General features: G+C 38.6%; 2 protein-coding genes across 2 annotated transcripts in view; one reads left to right on the top strand and one right to left on the bottom strand.

The window, feature by feature from the left end:
- The window catches only part of LOC120030137 (butyrophilin subfamily 1 member A1-like), a 36367-nt gene extending 25722 nt beyond the window's left edge, over positions 1–10645 (top strand). Inside the window, exon 9 of the mRNA XM_038975458.1 lies at positions 10562–10645. Within this exon, the coding sequence (XP_038831386.1) occupies positions 10562–10628 (67 nt within the window). The 3' untranslated portion in view covers positions 10629–10645. The remainder of the gene's footprint in view (positions 1–10561) is intronic.
- Positions 10646–11720: 1075 nt separating this feature from the next.
- LOC120030498 (butyrophilin subfamily 1 member A1-like) lies at positions 11721–23837 on the bottom strand. Its single transcript, XM_038975906.1, has 6 exons — positions 23597–23837; positions 23140–23219; positions 16010–16348; positions 14645–14944; positions 13586–13705; positions 11721–12250 (listed from the first exon to the last, which is right to left on the bottom strand). Exons 1-6 carry the CDS (start codon positions 23656–23658, stop codon positions 11721–11723), a joined length of 1431 nt encoding a protein of 476 aa, XP_038831834.1. The 5' UTR covers positions 23659–23837.
- Between the last annotated feature and the right edge of the window lie 184 nt (positions 23838–24021).

Raw genomic sequence — 24021 nt, 5'->3', positions numbered from 1 at the left:
TATCTTAGGTCAGTTAGGATCACCACTTTATTTTAAGAATGTGAAATGTCAGAATAATAGTAGAGATAATTATTTATTTCAGCTTCTATTTCTTTCATCACATTCCCAGTGGGTCAGAAGTTTACATACACTCAATTAGTATTTGGTAGCACTGCCTTTAAAATGTTTAACTTGGGTCAAATGTTTTGGGTAGACTTCCACAAGCTTCCCACAATAAGTATGATGAATTTTGGCCCATTCCTCCTGACAGAGCTGGTGTAACTGAGGCAGGTTTGTAGGCCACCTTGCTCGCACATGCTTTTTCAGTTCTGCCCACACATGTTCTATAGGATTGAGGTCAGGGCTTTGTGATGGCCACTCCAATATCTTGACTTTGTTGTCCTTAGGCCATTTTGCCACAACTTTGGAAGTATGCTTGGGGCCATTGTCCATTTGGAAGACACATTTGCGACCAAGCTTTATTTTCCTGACTGATGTCTTGAGATGTTGCTTCAATATATACACATAATTTCCTCATGATGCCATCTATTTGTGAAGTGCACCAATCCCTCCTGCAGCAAAACACCCCCACAACATGATGCTGCCACACCCATGCTTCACGGTTGGAATAGTGTTCTTCGGGTTGCAAGCCTCCCCCTTTTTCCTCCAAACATAACGATGATAATTATGGCCAAACAGCTCTACTTTTGTTTTATCAGACCAGAGGACATTTCTCCAAACAGTACCATCTTTGTCTCCATGTGGAGTTGCAAACCATAGTCTGGCTTTTTTATGGTGGTTTTGGAGCAGTGGCTTCTTCCTTGCTGGGCGCCCTTTCAGGTTATGTCGATAGAGAACTAGTTTTACTGTGGATATAGATACTTTTGTACCTGTTTCCTCCAGCATCTTCACAACATCCTTAGCAGTTGATCTGGGATTGATTTGCACTTTTCGCACCAAAGAACTTTCATCTCTAGGAGACAGAACGCGTCTCCTTCCTGAGAGGTATGATGGCTGCGTGGTCCCATGGTGTTTATACTTGCGTACTATTGTTTGTACAGCTGAACGTGGTACCTTCAGGCGTTTGGAAATTGCTCCCAAGGATGAACCAGACTTGTGGATGTCTCTGATTATTTTTCTGAGGTCTTGCTGATTTCTTTGGATTTTCCCATGATGTCAAGCAAAGAGGCACTGAGTCTGAAGGTAGGCCTTGAAAAACATCCACAGGTACACCTCCAATTGACTCAAATTATGTCAATTAGCCTATGTGAAGCTTCTAAAGCCATGATATCCTTTTCTGGATTTTTACAAGCTGTTTAAAGGCACAGTCAACTTAGTGTATGTAAACTTCTGACCCACTGGAATTGTGATACAGTGAATTATAAGTGAAATTATCTGTCTGTAAAAAATTGTTGGAAAAATGACTTTTCCAACACAGTCTTGCATGACTTCTCGTGTCATGCAAGAAGTAGATGTCCTAACCAACTTGCCAAAACTATAGTTTGTTAACAAGAAATTTGTGGAGTGGTTGAAAAACGAGTTGTAATGACTCCAACCTAAGTGTATGTAAACTTCCGACTTCAAATGTGTATATATATATATATATATATATATATATATATACAGTATATATACTACAGGTGAAAAGTTAAGGAACACCTATTCATTAAAGGGTTTTTGTCATGACTTCTGCCTAAGTCGATGCCTCTCCTTGTTCGGGCGGTGCTCGGCGGTCGACGTAACCGGTCTTCTAGCCATCATTGATCCATTTTTCATTTTCCATTGGTTTTGTCTTGTCTTCCGACACACCTGGTTTCAATCCCATTGTCTTTGTCAGAAATTGTTTGTTATTTCAGATTTCGTGTTTATATTGGTGCGCGACAGGTCCTCGTACCCACTTTGTTTTATTTTTATTCATAGTATTGGAGTTATGTTTTTTTACAGTCATTAACTTCTCTGCGCTACGGATCCCTTTTACGGGATCACTTTCCTAAACAACCGCTAGAATTGCAGGGCGCCAAATGCAAAAATATTACTAAAACAATTTATAATCATGCAATCACAAGTGAAATATACCAAAACACAGTTTAGCTTGTTGTTAATCCACCTATCGTGTCAGATTTTGAAAATATATTTTACAGCGAAAGAAATCCAAGCTTTTGTGAGTGTAGCTTTCAATGCTACAACAGCTAGCCCCAAATTAGCATGGTCACGAAAGTCAGAAAAGCAATAAAATTAATCGCTTACCTTAGATAATCTTCGGATGCTTGCACTCACGAGAATCCCAGTTACACAATAAATGTTATTTTTGTTCGATAAATATTACTTTTATCACAAAAAAACGCCATTTGGGTTGCGCGTTATGTTGAGAAAACCAAAGCCTCGTTCCGTTCAACAAATTCCAAAAAGTATCCGTTATGGTCGTAGAAACATGTCAAATGTTTTTTATAATCAATCCTCAGGTTGTTTTTAACAAACATAATCGATAATATTTCAACCGAACCATAACCTTAAGAGACAAAAGGAAAAGGGAGAGCTCCCCTCTGGCGCGCAAGCACTATTCAGAGGACACCTGATTACTTTTGAAAAATCTCGTTCATTTAAAAAAATAAAAGCCTGAAACTATGTCTAAAGCCTGGGCACAGCCTGAGGAAGCCATTGGAAAAGGAATCTGGTTGATACCCCTTTAAATGGAAGAGGGGCAGGCAATGAAACAGGGATAAACATTTTAAAAGCACTTCCGGATTAGACTTCCTCAGGTTTTTGCCTGCAAAATCAGTTTTGTTAGCATCACAGACAATATTTTGACAGTTTTGGAAACTTTGGAGTGTTTTCTATCCTAATCTACTAATAATATGCATATTCTAGCTTTTCTGGCTGAGTAGAAGTCAGTTTACTCTGGGCATGCTTTTCATCCGGACGTGAAAATACTGCCCCCTACCTTAAATTCTAGATAGCATCTTTTTTTCTAAGAGTGTACAACACATGAATATGTGAATATTTACTTCTTTTTTATATTTATGAGTCTTATTTTTGTATATATTTTTATTTTTATATAGTTTAAAATGTTATGATTATTTATCCCTGACGAAGGCCATGCAGCCGAAACACGTCGGATTTGAAAAACTTTGCTCCTATTGAACATGCCTTACAAGTAAAGGCATTTAAATGTACCGTATTTAGGCAGCCATTTCCCCATTGTACTTTGTGGGATCTTGACAATGTATAGTAGCCAAGTAGCATTAAAATAATAAAATATGTGGAACTCTACGCACGCTGCGCCTTGGTCCTATCATTATTACGAACATCGTGACAGAGAAGAAAACAAACTTACTCTGTTCTTCTGGATTTGATCCACATCATCCTGTAAAAGAAAGAAAGAATTGTGGCTTATTTTGATCCAATGGAATATGTACTGTAGCTCAATCAAATGTATCAATGACATGTACTTATGAAGCCCTTCTTACATCAGCTGATGTCACAAAGTGCTGTACAGAAACCCAGCCTAGCTGTACTGAATATTGTAGTCAGGGGTAAATTCATGTATTTAGGGCTAATGATTTAGGTTTGTATATGCGAGCAGCTTTACCCATGGTGGTGGCTAAATGGAAACAGCTAACAATGAAGTAGTCCTAAGTAGTCCCAGAACAACTCTGTCTTGTCCTTCTGTAACAGTCAGCCGTGGCACCTATAAAGAAATCGTCAGCCTTATTTCACGTCTGGTAGGCCTTTTTCACATTGCTAACAAAAACCAAGAGACAAGTATGAGTGACACAAATGCTGACCTTGACATTTTACTGAGTAGACTGTATCAGAGAGAGAGAGAGAGATTTCCAGTTCTTATGGTAATTACACTTGTCCTGTTTTGTTGTATACGTACCACTATAGTCTCAAATATTATTTATACCAACTACCCATTTACCCACTAATTAATGCTAAATGCTAGTGAGTGTCCATATGAGAACAGAAAGATTTGATAAAGAGACAACATACTGCAGCTCCTCTGGTTAATGTGTAAGCAGTCAGTTGACACCTTCCAGAAAGAATCACATGGGAGGAAACTGGGAGGGTCCAGGTTTTATCAAGACAACACATTGTATTGTAGAATGTATCTTATTGGCTTCCTCAGTACTTTATAGGAAAACTGCCCACCATGGCCATTTTAGTTACTGCAAGCATTATCTATACTCTACGTGTTCTGTATCATAACACCAGTGGCAGTTCTAGTTTGTATGGCTCCCTGGGCGAACCCCCCCTTCAGCGCCTCCCCAAAAAACAAAAAAAAACACCATTCCGCACTAACTGTAATTTTTATTCAGACATTTGGAACAACACAAATAAATAGAAAGGAGGACCAAGGCACTCTTCGTATAATACTGTATGATCCCCAATCAGAGACAACGATAAACAGCTGTCTCTGATTGGGAACCATACCAGGCCAACATAGACAAACAAATTACCTAGATGTCCAACCCTAGTCACTATCACGCCCCAACCAACATAGAGAATAAACAGCTTTCTATGGTCAGGGCGTGACAGTACAGGACGTACTGGACTGTGAGGCGCACTGGAGACACAGTACGTATGGTCGGCGCAGGATATACTGGGCCGTGGAGGCGCATTGGAGGTCTGGAGCGTAGAGCTGGCACAACGCGTCCTGGCTGGATTCTCACTTTAGCCCGGCAAGTGCGGAGCGCTGACACAGGACGCACTGGGCTGGGAAGGCGCACTGGCTATACAGTGCGTAGAGCCGGTGCAGGATATCCTGGACCGAGGAGACGTACTGGAGACCAGGAGCGCTGAGCCGGCACAACCGTCCTGGATGGATGCTCCCTTTCGCACGGCAAGTGCGAGGAGCTGGCACAGAACACACCGGGCTGTGGATGCGCACTGGAGACACATTGCGTATCACCACAAAACATGGTGCCTGACTAGTCCCACGCTCCTCACAGCAACTGTCTTGCTCCAGACACCAAAACATCCACTCTACCTCATCACTCCCCTCAACTATCTCACAATACTCCTCGCTCAGTCTATCCCAATATTCCTCTTCGCTCTCAGACTCGCCCCTCGGCTTTGCTGACCAACCCGTGTGCTCCCCCCAAACATTTTTTTGGGGCTGCCTATCGGGCTTCCGTCGTGGTCGTGAACTTCGGAGTTGCCTTTGATCCTCCTTCGCTGCCTCTGCCTGCTTCCATGGCAGGGTCTTGTCACCTGCCATAACCTCCTCCCATGTCCTTGATGTCCTCCACTCACTTTTCTCCCGGGCCCAGGATCCCTGCTCCTCCTGGCCACGCTGCTTGGTCCTTTGGTGGTGGGATCTTCTGTCACGATGTTCGAATTAATGATTGGACCAAGGCGCAGCGTGCATAGATTTCCACATATTTTAATAAATCAAAACTCACCAAACAAAACAATAAAGCACAAATGAAACGTGAAGCTAACAGTGCTACTAGGCAACTATACATTGTCAATATCCCACAAAGCACAATGGGGAAATGGCTGCCTAAATATGATCCCCAATCAGAGACAACGATAAACCGCTGTCTCTGATTGGGAACCATACCAGGCCAACATAGACAAACAAATCACCTAGATGACCCACCTTAGTCACTATCACGCCCCAACCAACATAGAGAATACACTGGTCAGGGCGTGATCTGAGGTCGAATAAAAGCTCTTGGCATGACGTGACCCCAATTTCCTGTTTTCTGGAACGCGCGAGAAGGGACCTGGTATTGCCTTCTGTAAAGCTGTCGTTATAGACGACTAATATCTCCGGCTTTGATTTTATTTGATAAATGTGACAATATCATCGTAAAGTATGTTTTTTCAATATAGTTTTATTAGATTATTGAAATTTTTTCGGGACGTTAGGCGTGTTGCTTTGTCTGCGTTTGTTCACGAAGGAGAGCTTCGCGCCACTTTGCTAGCTTTCCGTGCTAATTGACTGGAGAAGAGGACATTCTAAAACCGAACAACGATTGTTCCCGACAAAGGACCCCTTGTACAACATTCTGATGGAAGATCATCAAAAGTAGGACCCATTTTATGATGCTATTTCATATATCTGTCGAACATGTGTACTAGTAGTTTGCGCCCAGATTTTGGGCACTCTCTCGCTATAACTAAGCTGGATGTCGTAATGAAGTTATTTTTAGAATTCTAACACGGCGATTGCATTAAGAACTAGTGTATCTATCATTTCCTATACAACATGTATTTTTTAGTAACGTTTATGAATAGTTATTTGGTCAGAATAGTTGAGTGTCATAAAAATATCCGCACATTCTGGGACGTTAGCACAATGTATAACCACTGATTTCAGCTCTAAATATGCACATTTTCGAACAAAACATAAGTGTATGTATAACCTGATGTTATAGGACTGTCATCTGATGAAGCTTATCAAGGTTAGTCAAAAATTATATATCTTTTGCCGGTTTGTTACGATCGCTAACTTTTGCTGCTGGTAAATGGCTTGTGTTTCTGGCTATTGTGGTAAGCTAATATAATGCTATATTGTGTTTTCGCTGTAAAACACTTAAGAAATCGGAAATATTGGCTGGATTCACAAGATGCTTGTCTTTCATTTGCTGTACAGCATGTATTTTTCAGAGATGGTTTATGATGAGTATTTAGGTATTTCATGTTGGTGTCTGTAATTACTCTGGCTGCTTCGATGCTATTTGTGACGTTAGCTGTGATGGTAGCTGCAATGTAAAACTGATTTATACCTCAAATATGCACATTTTTCGAACAAAACATAGATTTATTGTGTAACATGTTATAAGACTGTCATCTGATGAAGTTGTTTCTTGGTTAGTTTGGTTGGTTCTTGGTTAGTTAGGTTGGTTTTGTGCATGCTACCTGTGCTGTGAAAAATGTCTGTCCTTTTTTGTATTTGGTGGTGAGCCAACATAAATATACGTGGTGTTTTCGCTGTAAAACATTTTAAAAATCGGACTTGTTGGCTGGATTCACAAGATGTTTATCTTTCATTTGCTGTATTGGACTTGTTAATGTGTGAAAGTTAAATATTTCTAAAAAATATATTTTGAATTTCGCGCCCTGCACTTGAGCTGGCTGTTGTCATAAGTGTACCGACACCGGGCTTGCAGCCATAAGAAGTGTTAACAACAATGGAAACGCTCTAGGCATCTTTATAATTGGTTATATAGTCATGTTTACGATAGAGAACAATGTGTTTATGCAAACGTCTGTGCATCTACCAGGGCCAAGATATCATGTGGTGTGCCATAGGGTTCGATAAGTGGACCTTTGTTATTCATAATCTATATCAATGACCTTGTGTAACAGTATTGCTTCCGTCCCTTTCCTCGCCCCTACCTGGGTTCAAACCAGGGACCCTCTGCACACATTGACAACAGTCACCCTCAAAGCACCGTTACCCATCACTCCACAAAAGCCACGACCCTTGTAGAGCAAGGGAAACAACTACTTAAAAGGTCTCAGAGCGAGTGATGTCACCGATTCAAACGCTACTAGCGCGTATCGTTAACTAGCTAGCCATTTCACACAGGATACACTTGCTGCTATGTCTTCTAATGTACTTCCCGTTTTCTTTGCTGATGACCTCAATTGGATTTTACCACACAATAATTTTTTATGAAGCCAACTCAGGTATGGATACATTTTCTGAATGGTTCCAGGTAAACAAATGATATTTAAATGTAAAAAAAAATCTAACTTTATTGTATTTACTAGTAAGAATAATAATAAAAAATAATAAAAAAAATCTAATAAGAGAGACTCTCAATCGGTGGGAATGAAATGGAACAAGTAAAATCCACTAGATTCCTCTGAGTTCTAATTAATGGAAAGTTATCCTGAAAAGATCATATTCTATTTGTCTGCAGCAGTGTTGGTATCTTCAGAAATATTTGTGGTTTGGTTCATCAGGCCTGCTTCCTAACTCTATACTATAGTTTAATTTATCCATATCTCATTTTCTGTGTCATGACGTTGCACTCTTTGGGTACAGCGAGCACTATTCCCCCCTCCCTCTGCACCATCCCCCTACCTCTGCACCATCCCCCTACCTCTCTCTCTGTTACACTCAGGCTGCTGTGGTCAGAGAGGTCATAAATTCCTGGATGAGAATCCTGCCTCATGGCCAGACAGTATAGAGAGAGTGAGTTTTCATAGAGAGAACAAAGGAATTTCTTCCACCTCACAGAACGGGAGGTCCGAACAGTATTTATGTTCTGGAGAATGTATAAAAGATTGGTGAAGAATCCAGCTACGAACTGGTCCGTTTGGTACAATTTTGTGAAACTCATGAGACAATACAGCCACATTACCATAACGCTGTTTATACAATAGCATCAGTTATGAGGCTTACATCTAATTGTTGTATAAAATGAATGAGTAAAGATTAAACTATTTGTGAAATGATGTGATGCTATGTAATGATGTTAATGTGAGATATTTGTATTTCTGTTTAAAGTTTCACTAAGTCATTGGCCCGCCCCCAGGGGCACAGGCAGGACCTGGCGTCATGAGACAGCCCTTTTCTATGTTCCGAATAAAACCCCACCTGGGTTTTCTATCACCAGACCAGCTTACCTCAATAACGAGAGGGCTAAGGGTTGAGACGAGACCACACAGAGGTGTATCACAGAGGGAAATAAGGTTTAAGTAGATTGCTGAATCTTTTAACCATCCCACGTGGTTAAACTCTTAGACTATCGATACCGAGAGAATAAGAACAAGTCTTTGATATTAATTACTAGTTTGCAGCTAGGAATTCGGTATCATTGAACGCGAAGACCGACAACCACCGAAACATCTAATCTATAAGGACATGAATGAATGTCACTCTGAACTATCCATTCTAGCCACGACAGAGAGAGAGAGAGAGAGAGAGGGCGGACAAACTCTCAAAACAGAAACAAATATTCAACAGAGATCCCGACGACACACTGAGCGTAAATATATATATTTATTGCAACTATTCCCGAATGAGTTCAGCGTTCATGTGCAAATGATTAGCATTTCAATTGATATAATTATCAACTTTGTAGTGTCTTATCTTTTGCGCCCTTATCAGTCCCTCTGTCTAACAAGCCGCCATGCCGGTTTAGCCGACTAGGACACATTCCCCTATCATTTCTTTGTAACCATAATTACTGTTTGTTATGCATTTCTGTGAGTACTTAGTTAGTAAATAAATTATTTTAAGACAATTGATGTATGGATGACTCATAGTGAAGACTGAGTTCGTGCAGATAACCAACAATTTACGACGTTTGGAATGAGACTGACGTGAGGTTAATAATAATTCATTAATCAGAAGACTAAGTGATCAGATATTAAAATATCTGAAAGTTATATTAGGAAAATTCTAACTTTGTAATCTGAATATTTTCCTTGGTGCCCCGACTTCCTAGTTAATTACAGTTACATGATTAATCCGTTTAATCGCGTAATAATAATTACAGAGAATTTTTTATAAAGATTAATCTTCAGTTTAATGATGCCAAAGACACGACAACTGTAATAATATTGTCTGGGCCAGTACATATGCCAAATTCCCCTCACAACTTACTCATCATACAAAATACATTTTCAAGACTAGCCACCCTCTCTAATTACCTGGCTCCATCTGCACCTTTGTTTAAGAAACTCAATATCTTCTCCATTTACAACATTAATGTACGTTAATTATTTACTTTCATCTACAAATACTTATAACTCCCAGACAGTTTACCTAAACTCTTCAATGGATTCTTCCAGGTTCATTCTGAAATCCATCTATATAACACAAGACTGTGATAACCTTCACCCTCCCCTCTGCCGCATCTCACATAGTCAATTTTCTGTCAGATACAGAGGTACCATACTCTGGAATTCTTATCTTCACATTGCCAAAACATCATTAACCCTCAATGACTTCAAGTGAAAACTACCCAATAATCCCCTCCATGTAGCCTAACTCTCTCTCTCTCTCTCTCTCTCACACACGCACACACATATTTTTTCTTCTATACTGAGTATATCATGTACAATTATAATTAATATGCTTTGTTTAACTAATTGAACAAACTTGTATTTTTGTACTTATATTTGTCACCATAGTTTGCTTTGTATGTTTATATGTTTTGTTTGGTCAGGGTGTGATCTGAGTGGGCATTCTATGTTGTATGTCTAGTTTGTCTTTTTCTGTGTTTGGCCTGATATGGTTCTCAATCAGAGGCAGGTGTTAGTCGTTGTGTCTGATTGGGAACCATATTTAGGTAGCCTGTTTTGTCATTGTGAGTTGTGGGTGATTGTCTTTGTGTCAGCACTATTATTCATTAGCTTCACGTTCGTTGTTTGTTATTTTTGTATAGTTTCGTTAAGTGTTCTCTGTGTTAATAAATATCAAGATGAACACTTACCACGCTGCATATTTGTCTTCCGATCCTTCAAACTTCTCTTCCTCAGATGAGGAGGACGACGAGCGTTACAATATTAGTGGTGTTGTTTTCATATCAGCCCTTTGGTCTTCCAACCTGCATCAGTGTTATGTATTTCACTTATTTTCTTTGGTGCGAATAAATAAAACCTGTAAACTTAACCCACTTTTCTCACCCTGGAACAATGATGCAAAACCAATCACAATTTTGCCCATCACGGCAACTTAGAAAAACATAAATGATCACAGCTGTCAACAGCTTATTGTGGTACAAAGCTATGTGAATAATTTTCGATTAAGTAATATCCAGAATTGTGGATTAATTTGTATGATCCTTTGGTGTCATCTAACCAGGCATCTACGTTGTGTTCCATATTCTTTATTAATGTATTATACATTTTTATTTCAGTAGTTTATTGTGTGACATTGAACACCTATTTTTGTTTTAAAACATGAAATGTTGATTTGTGAAAAATACAAGATCTTATTTGGTATCTGGATGTAGGTCTATTGATTACTAGGATTGAGAGAAACAATTAGCTTCTACTGGCTAATAAGTAGTTGTTTTGACAAGTTTGGTAATGATCCGTCACATTAAAAATACTATCTTGGTCATTGGAAAGATAATAATGTTTACAATGACCAACAATGCAAGCTAGTTAGCCAGAGACTGGACACAATATATTCACCCCGTGAAGCCTGTCCAGTGTAACATCTAGTTTGACCATATTATCATTGCAGATATTTCTAACAACATGTTAGTTCAATCAGTCTGGGATATAAAGAGATTCTTTGATTTGTTTTTAAAAGAACTATGGCTATACAATATGAACATTAAAATATGACAAATGAATTTGACAAAACGGAATACATTAGTCGATACATCATTATAGCAAATGATTTTGTCTCACTTTACAGTTATGAGTATATACAGAATCAAAACAGAGATTTTTGTCGATTTTTACAGTTACATCTAAAACAGAAAACAGAAATATAGAAAACAGTACAGCTATACAAAAAGGGGAAAACATTCCATCTCACATCGCTCAGATCAATTTGTGTGGGATAAAATAAGTAAAAGATTGTAAGTAACTCAGTCTTCACAAAGTTAATAATTGCTAAAGCTAAATAAATGCTCAAACAATGGAAGATAATCTGCATTGCACTCTACGCATCAGCTGTTTTCCCCATGGTCAAATAAAACCACAGAGAGTTGTGGGGTATTAGAGTACTAATAAAGGCGCAGGCAGTTGTAACCAAAGAAAGAACATAAAATGATATGGACTTGCCTGACAACTGCAATCTTTTACAGGTTCACTTCTCAGCTTGAAAGGGTTATGTCTTGTGAAATTTTGAGTTCCAATTTACAATCTAATAAAGGACCAAATAAGGGATAGAGTTTCTTGGTAAATGTTCCAGCGAAGGAGTGGATGTGGCATTTCTTCTCAACGTTGAAAAATACTATCTCCCCCCCCACATAGTCCACTAACACCCCCAGCTTCACAGGTTTCAGTTCAATGGGAAGGACTTTCGAAGACTGTTGAACAGTTTTCAATACTCCGTTTTCCAAACGTATGCTCCAGTAGCCATTCTCTGGCATCATTTGGATGTTTGAACCTCTGTTCTCTGGGTCCTGGGCGACTCCAACACTCCACTGAGTCTTCTCTCCCAGGTCAACCTCCCAGTAATGTTTACCTGCATCATATCCCTCCATTCCCAATACACACTGCTTTTCCTCAAACCTCTTCTCATTTCTGCTTTCTTTCCGTAGATCTCCAAACTTAACAGACTTGTTTTTGTCAGATACTGTGAGTCTGGGGTTTGCAGTGTCAGGGTCCAGAGTCACATGCACTGAAAGAAATACATATTTGACTGTTGAAGAAAGCTATAACACTTGACTGTTGAAGAAAGCTATAACACTTGACTGTTGAAGAAAGCTATAACACTTGACTGTTGAAGAAAGCTATAACACTTGACTGTTGAAGAAAGCTATAACACTTGACTGTTGAAGAAAGCTATAACTCTTGACTGTTGAAGAAAGCCATAACACTTGACTGTTGAAGAAAGCTATACCACTTGACTGTTGAAGAAAGCTATACCACTTGACTGTTGAAGAAAGCTATAACACTTGACTGTTGAAGAAAGCTATAACACTTGACTGTTGAAGAAAGCTATAACTCTTGACTGTTGAAGAAAGCTATAACACTTGACTGTTGAAGAAAGCTATAACACTTGACTGTTGAAGAAAGCTATAACACTTGACTGTTGAAGAAAGCTATAACACTTGACTGTTGAAGAAAGCTATAACACTTGACTGTTGAAGAAAGCTATAACACTTGACTGTTGAAATGAACCTGGTGTGTGCTAGACATTTGCCCAAAAGTAATACATGTAGTAAATATGTAAGTTGTCTCTTCAAATACATTGTGTGTGTGTGTGTGTGTCACCTGCATGATGAGACACCATTAAGGTCCAAACTGTATAGAAAGAGGTAATTCATGTTTTACATAATGGGTCTCATGAACAAAACTATATGGGATATAATGGGAAATAATCAAATGATTTCACATTGACTTGGGAAAAGAGCATATAGTTACCGGTGTCTGGAATTGTTCCAGCTATTCCTGTGTTGATACAAAATGACTTTTTTACTGTACATTATTCTGCATTTGATATTAATGAACCAAATAATGTCACATATATGTATAGCACGATATACATACCAAATAACTGATCTTTTTTGGTGAGTTCTGTAAAAGGAACATCGTTAATCTTTCTGAGAAAATCCATATGAAACCATACAAAGATTGAGTGAAACCGAGCTTAATACTTCATATATTCACATTGTGGAATCATTTTAGATACCGTTATTCTTCTTTTTTAGTTCTGCTTTGACTTCATCTGTAATGATGAACAGTAAAGAAGAAAAAACATTCTGTTAAACTTTTGGATTTTGAATACTACAAATCTGTTATTTCATGAAATTAATTATTGATGCGTTAAATAAGTGAGTTAATGAAAGTAAACATATTTGATCTTACTAATAGGCTTCAGTTTCTCCTGAATATCTGGAAGTTGAAAACATATCTCTTAAATTCAATGATCTGTGAAACCCTTATCACGTGAATAGAGATGTTCAAGAGAAATACTACATTTGTTCTTATTAAAATAGAAAGAGAGACCAACCTCTTTTCTGATGCATGACAAAGAGCACTGATGCAGTGATACACACCAGTGCCAGAAACACAGGAATCACAAATGCAGCGATGTAGACGCGGTCAGGGAGACTGCTGAGGTAGAACTCCTCTGTAACAAGATACAATCAGGGTCAGAGGTCAGTTTTGGGTGCAATTTCCTAAATCTCTAAGGTAAAAAAATACTCTAGTTTAACATTACCCAACTATACTGAACAAAATAGAAATGCAACATGCAACAATTTCAATGATTTTACTGAGTTTCAGTTCATATGAGGAAATCAGTCAATTTAAATAATGCTCACAAACAGGGATGTACATAGATTTGTGCACAGAATTTGAGAGAAATAAGCTTTTTGTGCGTATGGAAAATGTATTTTTATTTCAGCTCATGAAACATGGGACCAACACTTTACATGTTGTATTTATATTCATGTTCAATGTATATGGATCATGATTGATGATTGGGTTTAGAAACATTCATGTCACCCTGGTGATGTTCCTTGGTTTAGTAATCATGCTTCATGTTCTGGTTTAAACTTGCCTGTTTTAACAGACGTTAATAACTGTAGATACTTCACTCTAAAATAAAAGTTTGTCAAATGTTTTCAGAACTCAAAAGTCGTCTAATGCTGTGGTAACTCCACGTCCTAGCAAACGTCTGCATAGGAAGCTGCTTGACCCACAGTCTGCAATAATGCAATTAGGCAATGCCTATTTTCCTCATTCATTTGGTATTGCGGGCATATATCTACATAACAGATGACCTGGAATGATTGACTCATTGTGAAATTAGACACATTTTGAGGTCTGCAGTGACATGAGTGATATATCACTTTAACATCTGACTGAAGCTCAGATCTCCACAGACCCAGTTGTTCCCATGGGTATGGATCTACTGCTACTTGGCAATGGCCCTACAAAAATTAATGAGAAAACCCTGTACACAGCAGTACATCTAGATCATGAAAATGGAACCAAAGTCAAGATCGATCCTATGTCATATCAACAGTAGTTTCCATTTTTTACACTTGTTTGTGGCTACTACTACTAAACTCACCAGTCATCTGCAGTAATGCTGATTCTAGAATGGTTCCCTTGCCCTTTGACATCACCACACATGTGACCCCATCCAGTTGGTCCATCCTTATCCTCATGTGACTGGATATGGAGTACAGGACACCCCCCTCCTTCTGTTTGGGTCTCTCTGTCTCTGCTGAGGTGATCTCCTTCCCACTGCGGTCCTTCCACAGCATGTGAGGCTCTGGGTACCAGTTCTCTGAGCTGCAGCTGAGCTGGATGAACACTCTGTGGTGCTTCCTCATGGAGATCCTGGGGACACTGCCCTGCTCTGCTCACAATGGAAGGAAGTATATAAATCAGGAAGATATTCCAAAACTGATTTTATGTGGCTCTGTCAAGGCTAGTCTAGATCAAAGAGTTGTCAACAGACAAAACGAGAAAGTTCCTGCATAGCTTCTGATTATCCTGAACTGCCTAATTTTAAACATCTACTGTCAGTTGTTGTCTTCTCTAAGATTCAGCATGTCAACATCTTCAGGAAAAACCCAAAGACGAATAACATCTCTTTTACCAATTCTGTCTAAATTTGGTAAGACACCATTGACAATAGAGTTCCACAGTATGAGTCATTATACCGATAAAACCTAGCGATTAAACAGGCAAAGGGTTCTAATTGTTATTCCACCATACATTTTCCCCCTAGGAGATTTTAGAAACACTTAAAATAAGGGCTGTGTTTCCTGTAGGCTTACCCTGGCATGACATTTTGATAACAAGGTGACTTTTATCAATGTATTTACATGTATTTACCAACAACAAATGAAATGCTACTTAGCTGCTAATGTGCCTATCATAACGAATTACAAATGCCATGATGATCTGGACGACACTGACGAATTGGGCCAAAGGTAAGAATCTCTGGATTAACTATCTAATGTTAGTTAAATGTACTAATAAATTGGTAACATTTCTTTAAAATGTATTCTTTGAACTGTCTCGGGCAAGATTTAAATTGACACAATACCTGTTAGCAAAAGGTGTCAGCTAGAGATGACTTGCAGGAGCTTGCAGGGATTTGTAGTCTTGCATGAGGTCTACTTTGATCCTAATTAGCATTTTTGAATCTGAGATTAAATAGAGCCGAATATATTGATAAAAGTCACCTTTCCCGAAAGAGATTTACATTGTAAATCAAATTGTTATACCAGGGTTAGTCTACACAAAACACATCCCTTAATTTAAGTGTTTCTAAAAATCCCTTAGGGAAAAATGAATGGTGGAAAAACGATTGGAACCTATTCCCTGTTTTACCGCTAGGTTTTATGGGTATTATTACACCACCACTGTGGGTCTCCATTGGATAATTGTTAGGATCTTGATAAGCTTCTCTTACGTGTAACTTGTAGCACAACGGCTGGTTCCTGGATCCAATCCAAGCGGCTGGCCTGACATTTGTAGCGTCCCATATCTGACACCTTGACATTCTTCAACAGCAGTGACATGTTGCCTCTCTCCAGCTCCTGGGTGAGCAGACTTACTCTGCCCTTATAGCCCTCCCCGTCTTCCCCCGTTCTGCTCTTATACAAATACAGGGGGTTAGTGAAGTCTCCCTCCTTAAACCACCTGATATCCATGTCAACAGCACTACTTTGAGGAGAGAGATGACAGGGAAGGATGATGTCATCCCCAGCAGAGGCCACTACAGGGTCAGGAGGGACTATGAGGCTGAGGTCTGGAGGGAGAGAGGAGGAGAGGAGAAAGTATTACAGAAGGTATTAAGTATGGCATGTGAAGGTCACAAAGTTAAGAGCAGCTCATATTGAGCACAAAGACAGTAACATCTTCACAGTTCCCTTTTACCAGTGCTAAACCAGCAGTGCCCAAAACATAATTGGATCCATTGATAAAGATGAGCAAAAAGACTGTATAAAATAATAATAGAAATACTTATCTACAGATGTAGGACATGAATTTGATCACCTTTTTTTTACAGTAATTTTTCCACAAAGCAGAAAATGCAAACTTATAGTTAATTTGAGTAAAAAAAAAAAAAATCTAAAGTTTGTAATTTCCACTTTGAAGCTTCAAACTTGATTTGCCCTAACAAAAAATGTATCACCCTCGACAAAATTGTTAATAAATTATAATCAACATAATAATTCACATTTCCTTCTGCTGCACAATAGTATTTTCCTATTGTAGGAAACTGGCTCTAATTAAGATCCTAAATCTGTATATTGTAAGCAAAAAAAGTACAATTACTTAATACTAATACATTTGCTCAAAGAAAGAGTAAGTAATACATTCAGTATTTTTCTATATGACATGAAAATAACAGTCTTTGGCATGTGAAAATCTATAACAAAGTCCACACAATAGTTAACTAAGGATGACAAGATTACAGCAAATAAATTATTACTGTTAATGAGTAACTTCTGAGTCTGAGAAGCAGTCTGTGTATTAATCAAAAACTAGACGCTTGTATCATGGCAACTGAGGTACAGCCTTTTTCAAAATTAAACCAAATACTACCTTCAAATCTAAAATCTATTCTAATGTTTATTCTACATAAAGCTTTCTTTAAATGTCTCTGCATTGTTCTGTCGAAGGCCAAACTCACTGCTTGTGTGAGTTGCCAAAGACCTCTATTTTTGTGTGATATTTCCAAAGCCTGGTTCCAATCCAAGTGCCAATGCCGTTTAGCAAACTCCAGGCAGTGCTATGGTTAGATGACATAAAAATAGAGCTCTTTGGTAATGCACAAAGAAAAATGTATATGCAGAAAATACCTCATCCTTAATGTGAAATATTGTGGTGCATCTTTGATGTTATGGGGCTATTTTGATTCCAGTGCTCCTGGGGTGCTTGTTAAGATCAACGTCATCTTAACATCTTAACGTCACCAAGTACCAGGACATTTTTGCCAAAAACCTGGTTGTCTCTGCCAGGGATCTGGAACTTGGCCACAAGTGGATCTTCTAGCAAGACAATAACCCCAAGCACACATCAAATCTACAAAGAAATTGTTAATTGACCACAAAATGAACATTTTGCAATGGCCATCCCAGTTTCCGGACATGTATGCCATTGAAAACCAGTGGTTTGAATAGAAGAGAGCAGGCCATAAACGCAGACAACCAGTGGTTTGAATAGAAGAGAGCAGGCCATAAACGCAGACAACCAGTGGTTTAAATAGAAGAGAGCAGGCCATAAACGCAGACAACCAGTGGTTTGAATAGAAGAGAGCAGGCCATAAACGCAGACAACCAGTGGTTTAAATAGAAGAGAGCAGGCCATAAACGCAGACAACCAGTGGTTTAAATAGAAGAGAGCAGGCCATAAACGCAGACAACCAGTGGTTTAAATAGAAGAGAGCAGGCCATAAACGCAGACAACCAGTGGTTTAAATAGAAGAGAGCAGGCCATAAACGCAGACAACCAGTGGTTTAAATAGAAGAGAGCAGGCCATAAACGCAGACAACCAGTGGTTTAAATAGAAGAGAGCAGGCCATAAACGCAGACAACCAGTGGTTTGAATAGAAGAGAGCAGGCCATAAACGCAGACAACCAGTGGTTTGAATAGAAGAGAGCAGGCCATAAACGCAGACAACCAGTGGTTTAAATAGAAGAGAGCAGGCCATAAACGCAGACAACCAGTGGTTTAAATAGAAGAGAGCAGGCCATAAACGCAGACAACCAGTGGTTTGAATAGAAGAGAGCAGGCCATAAACGCAGACAACCAGTGGTTTGAATAGAAGAGAGCAGGCCATAAACGCAGACAACCAGTGTTTTAAATAGAAGAGAGCAGGCCATAAACGCAGACAACCAGTGGTTTAAATAGAAGAGAGCAGGCCATAAACGCAGACAAAGGATACCTTACAAAATAACCACATGAATTTCACGTGTGATCACGTGATTTTATGTGAAGTTAATATGATAACATGTGACAACATTTGAAACAACGTGATAATATGAAACTACACGTGACAACATGTGAGAACATTACATGTTCATTACAATGCTTAGAACATTGTGTCATGGTCCACTGGAGGTTTTTGTCTAGGTGCGGTGAAAATACATTAAATCTAAAACAAGTTAGTATATTTTTACAGCTACGTTAAGGTGTTAATGGACATTAAGCTGCAGTATGCTGATTGCTTGGGACAACCTCGCTTGGTACTGACAACCTCTTGGTTGACGACTACCCGAAATTCCTGCTGTGCCACCAGGTCTGTGGACATAAAAAAGATTGGCTATGCATATATTGCAAAGAATACATTTTTAAACTTTGCCTAAAGTGCTGTATATACTAACTTGAAGGTGTTATTTCTATACAATTACATCATGCTTCAGTCTTCTGATTTAAATTAGCATAAAACAAATATTGTATTATTTTGTACTGTGACAACACTGAAATGAGATTTGAACTTGTAATCTCTTGATCACTAGCAACCTGAAATATTTTATTACATGTCCTGCAACACCATCAGGTCTACGAGCCTGAAAGAGACAAGACCTACAGACTTAGTGGCAAGAAAACAGGTCTGGACTTTGATAAAAGCTGCCCAGAAGCAAGTTAATAATTGTCAAATCATTGCCACCAACGTCACATCAATAGAAAACCATCAGTGCTCAAGGACACTTGACATAGAGGATACATGAATGCTTAAGCAATTTGAACTTGCAACCTATTGGTTGAGTGCATCATTGTTTCTGCATTGCCACCACATCCATACGTATTGCTTGGAATATGTATTAACTCTCTCTCAAAGAACAAGGGCGTGGTTAGGGTAAACTTCACAGGTACACAAATGAACTCACATGGTACAGTTCGGTACATTGTAGATATAATTGGACATTTTTCCACCCAATATTTTAAATGTAAGATGCAACCATCACTGTGCTTTGATAGATGGGGCAATGTACTGTAGTGTGTGGATCATTTACCTATTTGGGGGCATGGTCAAATATATGTGTATTTGTGGCAACTGTGTTGTAGGAGTTAAGTGTTTGGTGGTTATGCCAATGCCACTTCAGTACCTCCTTTAAAACTGTCTATTCTGCAAACTATGTTGGAGAATGTGTCTGTAATGTGTTGCACTGTAAAGAGTTTAGTGTGCATTTTCCAGTAATGTCATGGCAACATGTAGGCAACTTGCAGTCCTTGCCAGTAACCTACTGTGCCTTCACTGACTCTTCTGTTGACAACATGGGTGTCACTTGCTGATTGGCAGCAATCTGTAGCAGTGGCAGCCTATCAGAAGATTGCAGGTGTAGCTTATTGGAGGCGTGGCTTTCAGTAATGTATTTTTGGTGTCCCATAAGAGGGAAGGTCATCCCAGTTAATTTAGTCTTTTTTAGTCTTCATAAACACTAAGCTTTTACAATATTGGTTTAGGAGTGTTGTTAAAGGTTTATATAAGTGCATGTGATGTGAAATAGCCATACAATATTTCATTTATAGCTAGTCACCATGTTATTGTTACTGTGAATTGTACAATAACCCACTTGCAGCAAGTTAACAGTAGTGATGCTACAGTTGGAACCTGCGTCGAAATCGCTAAGCAGTTTATTTTGAATCAGCGTGCTGAAGTTTGTATCGCTTTCTCAGAAGCACATGATCAGTCCAAAGCTTTGTTTCCTTGATCAACCACCTGATTGGTTTGATATTGGTTTCGGTAGAAGACAAAAAGCCTACCCTGAGCACGTGCTACGGCGTGTGCAACATCATCTATAGTAATTTGGCTATTCTAAATTATTTTCACCAGCAGATTCCACTAGTGTACATCAAAGCCTTGTGTAATGACCCTATTTTCAACACAATTGGCTGGGAAGCTTCCTTTCCTCTCGAAGCTTCCTTTCCACATCACTATTTAAAAGTAAGTTATTAAAAATGTAACTTCAACTTTCTGTGAACCAGCTGCCATAATGCTACTGGGAACATACTGCAATCGCTTAACAGTACAATTCTTGCTGTCACACCCTGATCAGTTTCACCTGTCCTCGTTATTGTCTCCACCCCCTACAGGTGTCACTTGTTTTCCCCAGTGTATTTATCCCTGTGTTTCCTGTCTCTCTGTGCCAGTTCGTCTTATATGTTTCCAAGTCAACCAGCAGTTTTCCCGTTCGCCTGCTTTTGCATTCTCCTTTTTCTAGTCCTCAAGGTTTTGACCCTTGCCTGTTTCTGGACTTTGTACCTGCCTGCCTGACCACGAGCCTGTCTTCCACTCTGTACCTCCTGAACTCTGATCTGGTTATGACCTTTGTGCCTGCCCCTTTGGATTAATAAACATTTCCTCACATGAACAGTAACTCAGTAAAACTTTTTAAATTGTTGCATGTTGCGTTTATATTTTTGTTCAGTGTAGTTGTGGCATCCGGATGTCCACTACAGAGGACATTTCTTGATAAACTCTTACTCTTCCTTATCTATTATTTATTGTGAAAAACATATTACAGTCCTGACAACTCACTTAACTACTCCTGAGATATTAATTTACTAGAAACAATTTGAATATCAAACTTACTAAAAATTATAATTAATATTTACACATACTTATTTTCAAATGTCCATAAAATGTGTTAATTTTGAAGGCAGACATTTCTTTAAGAACCAGGAAGATAAAGTTGTAAAGTTCACACCCCCACACGTGATATCATTGAAAAGCCCACATTGTCCTCCCAAAGGGACAACAGGACTTAATACAGTGATTTGTATGGTCTCAGAGATAAGGACCAAGAAGAGAGGACAAAAATTCATTGATGGGTCTCAGCAGGCTAATGAGGGTTTTCTGTATAATAGTCTAACGTTGGCGGGGCATATTACTCTGTTTCAATGTTACTCCTGTATCACTATGATAAATATAACAGTTGTCCTCATGTGTATTTTTAACAAATCTGACAATCACTTTGTAGTCTAAAGTGTATGAATACAGGTGAAATCAATTATGAATACAGACATGGTGGCGTAGCAGGAAGATTGGAATGACTGTGAACCAAACGCTTTTGAGTTCAAATTTCAGGTGAGGATAAAATGTATATTTACTGTAAATAAATATACACAATTTGAGTCAAATACGTGTGGTGAAATTATGTGTTTTTTCTCTAAGGGACATCAAGGATCTGGAAAGATCATGTTTGGAGGAATGGTCTAAGATTCTTCTATATCTCCAATCTCATAGAACATCTTACAAAAAGGCTTGTGGTGTTATCCTCACAAGAGGAGGATGCCAGGGTTTTGGAAACAGGGGATCCAATAATGTTGACCCCTTTCTTCTTGATAGGGGTGAGAACAGCCTCAATTCATTGGGACTTGGACTCTTCAAGGTGTCAAGCATTCCACAGGGATGCTGGCCAATGTTGAATCCAATACTTCCCACAGTTGTATCAAGTTGGCTGGATGTCATTTGGGTGGTGGACGACTCTTGATGCACACAGGAAACTGTTGCGCTTGAAAAACCCAGCAGAGTTGCAGTTCTTGACACAAACCACCTACTACCATAGCTTGTTCAAATGCACTTAAATCTTTTGTCTTGCCCATTTGCCCTCTGAATGGCACACACACAAACCATTTCTCAATTGTCTCAAGGCTTAAAAATCCTTCTTTAATTAAACTGTCTCCTCTCCTTCATCTACACTGATTTAAGTGGATTTAACTTAACTCAATAAGGGATCATAGCTTTCACCTGGATTCATCTGGTCAGTCTTTGTTTTAATGTTTTGTACACTCAGTGCCTTTATGATTTAAACATTGAGCACACAATATAGCTCAGTATTTGTATTATTTATTTTATAGTCTTTTTTGTTCATCTTTATTAAGGGATGCAATCATTCTGTACCCACCTGGAGACCATTTATTTTTTCAAAAAGTTATTTTTGGCCATATCAAAGAAATTCAGATAACTTCATATTTTTTTGTTTTCAAATTTGTCATGTCACTACATATTTTCCATACTTGGCCCTCGTGGGAATTTAACCACAACCCTGGCATTGCAAGCACCATGTTCTACTAACTGAGCCACACGGAACCCCAAAACATCACAATCAATGAAAACCCCAAACTGAGCTTTACTTTCAAGCGTTATGTAAAGAAAAAAGGTTTTGTCCAATTTTCAAATCAACAACAGACATAATATTATATTGTGTATGTTGTCAGAAACAGCTAAATAATTTGATTTATTTTTAATGGTTTACCACAAGTTTACCTTTGCATAATAATCTGAATTTCTCATTATGTTGCACTTAGCACCATTGTCATCCTTGACCATTAAAACATAGGTGAAGACATCACCTTTTATTAGTTTAGTTCAGCAGATATGAAGGAAGATACATTGTCAGGTTATGGTGGCATAACAAAATGGCTGCCACAGCCGCCAGGAGGTGTTTTTGCAATGGCTCCCTTTCTGAAAATTCTCAGGGCCCCAAACTTTACAAGTGTACCAAGATTCATGCTTTTATGAAAAAGTTGCCATAGTTTTTAGATATATCTGGACTAATACAGTATATGCTTGTAATATTTATTACCTGCAACAGATGAAGTGGCATCGAAGACGACGAGAAAAGTTAGCAAACAGACTTTGTGAATCAAAGGTTCCATTACGCATCTGTCAGGGAAACAAACCAGGTTCTGTTAATCATTGCATTTGCCAAGTCATAACCTAATGTATCCAGTCGCATTAAATTATTGGTTTGTTTTTAATTCACAGTCCCATCTGAGTAATGTTTGCTGATAAAAAATAAATAACAATTCAAATATTGTGTTTACTTTCATGACAGTTGAAGCACAGAAACTAATAGAAGTGAAGCAATGTGTTTTAGTTCAATGCCAAGACCAAAGGTATGGTCAAAATATACAATGGAAATATGTAACGGACACCTAACAAAATCCACCATTAGATTTTCATTACACAGCAACTTTTTTTGAAACATTAAATACCTATTAATAAAATGTTTTAGCCATTAATTCACTAGAGCCTCTTACCTGACTGCTGGCACCAGGAAAGTATACCGGAGAGTCAGTTGTAGATATGAGAACACTTTCATTTTCCATCAATGACTGTAACACACACCCACTTGGACATTTAGGAGGGAAAACACGTTTCAAAAGATAGAATATAGTATGGTTTTCAGTTACCGTTAAAGCTGTCTTAACATGAACATAGGTATTAAATTATTTAGATAAATTTATCATGTATGTTAAAGTATAACGTATTCATATTGTAGCTCCCAGATGTATGGTAAACAAGCCCCCTCTACAGGCTGCTGCAGAGGTAATGTGAGAGCAGTTCATGGTGAGTTTCTCTAATACACCAGTTTGTTACAATGTGTGGTTAGCCTGCTGTGAATGTTGTAATTGTTAGTTAAACATGAAGCCAGGTTAAAATCTATTTTGGCAATTAATCTAGT

The sequence above is a fragment of the Salvelinus namaycush genome, chromosome 36 (genome assembly GCF_016432855.1).
Source record: "Salvelinus namaycush isolate Seneca chromosome 36, SaNama_1.0, whole genome shotgun sequence".
NCBI lineage: Eukaryota > Metazoa > Chordata > Actinopteri > Salmoniformes > Salmonidae > Salvelinus > Salvelinus namaycush.
Note: the sequence above shows the minus strand (reverse complement) of the source record. Positions and strands in the feature narration are given on the sequence as shown.

Excerpts from the sequence above, each read along its gene's own strand:
- LOC120030498 (XM_038975906.1), bottom strand. The coding sequence starts at position 23,658 with ATGAAAGTGTTCTCATATCTACAACTGACTCTCCGGTATACTTTCCTG. Across the intron at positions 14,945-16,009 it reads CGTTGTGCTACAAGTTACAC|AGCAGGGCAGTGTCCCCAGG; the intron begins GTAAGAGAAGCT and ends CATTGTGAGCAG. Across the intron at positions 13,706-14,644 it reads GCAGATGACTGGTGAGTTTA|AGGAGTTCTACCTCAGCAGT; the intron begins GTAGTAGTAGCC and ends ATCTTGTTACAG.